The following is a 5,320-nucleotide window of genomic DNA, read 5'->3' as shown; positions in this document are numbered from 1 at the left end:
TTAGAGATTGCAAACACTACTTTAATTTTACATAAATAATTTTATGCTCTCTCGATATTTCATAGGGCTGAAAAAAAGAAAGAAAGAAGCAATTTGCCCCCGTTTCTTATCAGCTTTATTATTTATGCTCCACAAGAGGTTAAAACAAAACAAATAAATAAATAAATAAATTTTAAATTGATTAAAAAAAGTCATTGGCCACTGCCAAGGAGACAACATATGCTTTGACAATGACATTATCTAACCATCACCACTCGTACTTGTTAATTGTGGCAACTGTAGCAGAACATGAAGTGATTAATTATTGTTTAAGGTTATGATTATATAAAATAACTGTGATTAACAATCAGCCATTAATTTAAAAGATTAATACAACTTTTTTTTTATATGCCTATTATTTAAAGAGTTTTTTGTCATGTGCATACCTGCTTGATTCTTGCAGTTAATCACAGGTCCAAAGGACAAAGTCTCCACACAAGAAATTCAAATATTATAATCACAACAGCAAGCTGAATATCAAATTCTGCAGTCTGCACCAACGAACCTTAATCAACACTTGTAGATTCTTTAAACTTTATTCTACCAAGATGGAGAAATGGTGAGATCCAGTTATTGTACCGATGAGAAGTTACGATGCAGATAGATCTACAACGATGATATCTTAAGGTAGGTTGAATTCAACTGAATGCTATAATTCTCGAAAGTCAATCTTAACAATAAATTCAATCGAAACATACTGTTGTGATATAGTTCATTATCACATGCACATGCACTCGATCCACTAATAATATTATATATATATATAAATAAAAAAAATTGAAGCAAAAGCCAACATTGTGAACCAGTAATGCACCCTCAATGGATGAAAAGACATGAACCTACAAACAACCAAACAGATTACTGTTCCAGTTTACTTATAATTACATGGAGAGACAAAAACATCCTATTCAGTCAAAAAAACACAGAACATAACACCACAATAACAGACTTATCAACTTCAGATTATGACTTGTACAAACAATAACAGATAAAGAAAACTTGAATGCCAATGAAGTTAACATTTCTAAAAATCTATCCATTTTGTAGGGAAGAAACATGGCAAAGTGTTTCAGGGAGCCGTCCGGCCTCCACTTATTTATTACAACCATGCCTTGAACTTTACAGAGAACACCATGATAATAATAAATAAGATGATGGTAATTGATAAAAGTCCACCCGGCGGAGGCTGGGAGTTTCTTAGTACCAGATACTGAGGTCCGGCTTCGAGAGATTGGTACTTGGAACTCCCTGAAAATTATCTGCGTAATCGACGGATGCGATGTTGAAAGGAGACCCGAACATTAGTTGGAAATTATCGGATGTGTTGGAGGTGAAAGGCAAACTAGTAATCTTGCACTGGTCGAAACGTTCTTGTGGACCGAATATGGATGGATTTGTAGGCAATTTATTGTCTTCGAACATGTTGTTTTCCAACATCATTGCTTGACCATGAATGTAGCCTTGTTGGCACTTTGAGTTCTTGTTTCCTTGGACATTAGTATCATAGAACGACATAAGATCGTTGATTGTCCTTAGCCCATCTTCTGGAACTCCGAGTCCTGATAGATCGAAGGGAGGTGGGTTGGGATGAACAGGTGTAGCAGATGGCTTCGGTTGGCCATAAGATTGTGAGAAGATGCCTGGTTTCACTTCATTGACATTGAAGTTCGACACTGCGAATTCTGGGGAATGTTTGCAAGGGCAAGAAAGTTGGTGGTTGTCCCTGGCAGTTCTGTCCTGAAAACCATGGCGCAGTTTGCTATTTGGGCACCCAAGAAACTCACATGTGAATATTTTATGATCCATCATGATGTTAAGTTCATTGCTTGGTTTTCTCTTCCTGGAGAAATCGAAATTTGTGACCAATTCGTCTTTGATTGCATGAGATTGTTGTTGAACTTGAACTGTTAGCCGATCATGTAAGCTCTCCATTGGCATATTCAACATAACAACAGGACTCGGCTTTTGCTCTTGCATCTCAAAGTTAGATTCGTCGTCAGCTCCTTCGACATCATACTCACTACTGTCGTTCATAGCAAAAGACCCGCTGCAACCAGATGAAGATATTGGCAGACACCGATCAGGGTAGAGTTCTCTTGCCAAAGCTTCCTCCTGATTGATTATAGCCAGCCAAGTCGCGCTCTCTTTGGCCGTCATCTTGTCTTGCAAGCATTTCGACTGCCTTACAAGCTTCCGAATCTTAGCAATATCCGGAAACATATGCTTGATCACCGCTGTTAAAACGGCCACCTTCCAGGCCTTCTTCAGATCATGAGGCTTCTTATATGGAGGGGCGGCATTATCCTTCTGCAAACCTAACTGCGGCCACCATTCCTCCTTCCCACTAGGCCACCAAGGAGGTGGCACACCTTTCTCCAACGGAAACCGTCTCTGTGGGGGATCGCAGTGTTGCATCAGAGCAGACAACAGCGAGCCGAGGGTCGTGTCTTGGAGCTCTTGCAAGGTGTGTGGAGTAGGACCAAAAAGACTCGAGCCTTCCTCCTTTCCAGGGATCACATTAGCTGCCTTATATTTCGCTATGGCGGCTGGCCCGTTGCGGTCAAATCTGACTCTATCCTTCCACCACTCCCTGAGATTATCAGAGGCGCCACTCACAGGCTTGCCTTTCTCTGGTATAATTCCATACACGAAACCCTGAGCTTTGCAAACTTCCATCATCTTCAACATGTATTTCAAGATCCCATCTTGAGCCCTCGACATTTTCTTCCTCCTCGCCTGCTCCTGCGATTGCCTTTGTTTGTCAGAATCAACACATTCTTTCCCCTTGTTCATTTCCTTCAGCCTTTTTAGCCTTATTTTATCCCTCCACATCCTCCTCTCCAGTTCATCCACATCCATCTCTTCATCCGTGTAGTCGTCCTCCACAACTTGCTCTGCTTCTGGTCCCGGCTCTGGCTCGGCAGATTGCGGGGGAAAGAAATCTACTCCCTTGATAGGAGCGGAGGAGTAGAATTCAAGATCCCCACAAAACCCCATGTCTTCGAACATCATCATTGTATATGTCACAGAAACACTCTAAAGTTGGAACAAAGACTTGCAGAATCAAAAATCACTCCACCGAATCAAGACATTTCACTGCCTCTGGGAAAAGGGATCGCTAATATGATGGATGACCTGCAAAGGTCAGGAAAATCTCAATTCAGATGGTCCAATTAAAATGAAAATTTCCTGAAAGAGAAAACATGTGATTTCACGGTTTGAAAAGATACACAAACCAAGTTGAAATTTTATACAAACACCACCTTGATCACGGGATTCACTGAATACATGCAACAGTGTAAAAAGTAATCTAAAAAATAAAAAATATCACAGCAAGCACATGAACTTCAACCGAAAAAGTCAGGATAAATAAGGTTTCGATGAAAGTTGGAGGCTTTCGAATCCCAAATCTGCAATAATAAAAACAGACCTGAACAGGATACAGAGAAAGGTAAAAATGAATTTAACGAAACCTCGTACCAGATTTCACAGGAAACTGGCAGAAGATTTCAAGAATCCGCAGGGGGGAAAAAAATGAAAACGAAAAATCAACACCCTTTCAAAAATTTTACTTCCCCACACCCATTTATCATTTTTCAACACCTCTTGATATCTTCATCACGAAAATATCAAATACGCAGCATAAACAAGAAAAAAAAAAACCCCGACAATCATAGGGGGGAAAACAAATCAGAAACCAAGGAAAAACTCGAATACAGTCCTCCAAAGGGAGAAGCAAAAACAAAACGAAGATCACAAATACGCGACCTTTGGAATCAATAACATAAAATAAATATGATGCCACTTACCCAACAAAGAAAAAGAAAAAAAGATTTGTTCTTTTTTCGCTCGATATTTTACCTCTTTTGTGAGGTATTACTACTACAACTCTCTCCCCAAATGCAGAATAATTGACCCTCTATAGAAAGAGAAAGAAACAAGGAGGCAGCCAGAAGGAAGCCAAGAAAACGACCGAATAGTAAAGTAAGAATTCATTTATACATGTATTGTAAACTACGTATGCGTATACACGTCTATATATATACACACACACGGTATTATAGTTCGTGGGAAGGTGAAAAGTGTCGGCAAAAACACAGAGCAATTAATTACAGTGTCCGTGTGAAAATATTTATGGGATTCGAGTAAATAAATGGGCAGATTCAATCTGGGATTTGGAGAAGTGTTTATTTTATGGATTCATCATTTATGACTGTCAATGAATTCTTTGAAGCGTAGAAGTTTGAGCGTGTAGAGTGTATTTAAGGCACATGACTTTTTTCATTTAACTTCTCTATTTATTTTTCTTTTATTTTATTTCTGATGATAAGTGTTCTTATAGTTGATGGGTTATATTTTTATTAACAAAAATTATTATGAGATTGTTATAACTCAATTTTGTGAAATGAGTTTTCGATCCATCAAACTCTATCTATGAGAATATATTAATTTTATATTGAAAGTATTTTTTTCAATGTAATTAATTGATCTAACTTAAAAAAATATATAGATTCATTGAAACGTGTCATAGGACAACTATATATATATATATATATATATATATATATATATATATATATATATATATATATATATATATTTTAAAAGTGGAAATCTTCCCTTATGTACAGACGACAATAGATAATGAAGATTTTAGTTCTGTAAAAATTTCGAGTAAATATTTAAATCAAGCTAGATACAATTATTATATGTCTTAAAAGTTTGACCTTGCACGTACTATAACTGGTAGGATATGATATTTTAAAGGGTATTTGCATACACTATCATGTAAAATTTCGAGATTGTTAAAAACTCTTTTTTAAAAAAAAGAATGATTTATTAGGTCTCTATGTTTTTAACATTGAGCACGTACGTCCTCTGTTTTTAATTTTGAGCACACAACCACTTGTCCGTGCGTGTTTTCAGATGTATTTATGCTCAAAATTTAAAAACACAAGAGATTAATAGTCATAGGGGATTTTCAACAATCTAATTATTTACATGAACATTATATGTAATTATCCATATTTTAAAAACATGGATGGATAGAATATTTGTATTCATTTAGTTTTACTTATTATATGTTTTTTTTAGTTTGGGATTATTTTGTTATAATACTTCGTCTCAAACTCGAGAATCTAGTGTTATTAAAACTAAAACAACCCTTATTTGCATTTGTAAAATAATAATAAAAAGAGAACATCCATCACTATTTTTGAATGCATAGGATTAAATTATCTCACTCTACGTACTAATATATCAAATGTAAAGTACGTCAATC

The 5,320-nt window shown here is 36.4% G+C and overlaps 1 protein-coding gene across 4 annotated transcripts; it reads right to left on the bottom strand.

Annotated features, from left to right (window-relative positions):
• Positions 1-873: 873 nt before the first annotated feature.
• On the bottom strand, positions 874-4,030 carry LOC140879990 (protein ETHYLENE INSENSITIVE 3-like). 4 transcript variants are annotated; one of them, XM_073284012.1, is made up of 2 exons: positions 3,901-4,030; positions 874-3,174 (listed from the first exon to the last, which is right to left on the bottom strand). In XM_073284012.1, the coding sequence occupies exon 2, from the start codon at positions 3,052-3,054 to the stop codon at positions 1,237-1,239; it is 1,818 nt and encodes a 605-aa protein (XP_073140113.1). In that variant the 5' UTR covers positions 3,055-3,174; positions 3,901-4,030; the 3' UTR covers positions 874-1,236. The 4 variants fall into 4 exon arrangements, with proteins under 4 accessions (XP_073140113.1, XP_073140110.1, XP_073140112.1 ...); XM_073284009.1 differs by having other exon boundaries at positions 3,849-4,028; XM_073284011.1 differs by lacking the exon at positions 3,901-4,030 and adding an exon at positions 3,520-3,813.
• Positions 4,031-5,320: the final 1,290 nt, after the last annotated feature.

This window comes from Henckelia pumila, chromosome 2, assembly GCF_033568475.1.
Source record: "Henckelia pumila isolate YLH828 chromosome 2, ASM3356847v2, whole genome shotgun sequence".
Lineage (NCBI taxonomy): Eukaryota > Viridiplantae > Streptophyta > Magnoliopsida > Lamiales > Gesneriaceae > Henckelia > Henckelia pumila.
This window is presented reverse-complemented; position numbering and strand designations above follow the sequence as displayed.

Bases quoted from the DNA above. Each gene is read 5' to 3' on its own strand.
- LOC140879990 (XM_073284012.1), bottom strand. From the start codon at position 3,054: ATGATGATGTTCGAAGACATGGGGTTTTGTGGGGATCTTGAATTCTAC.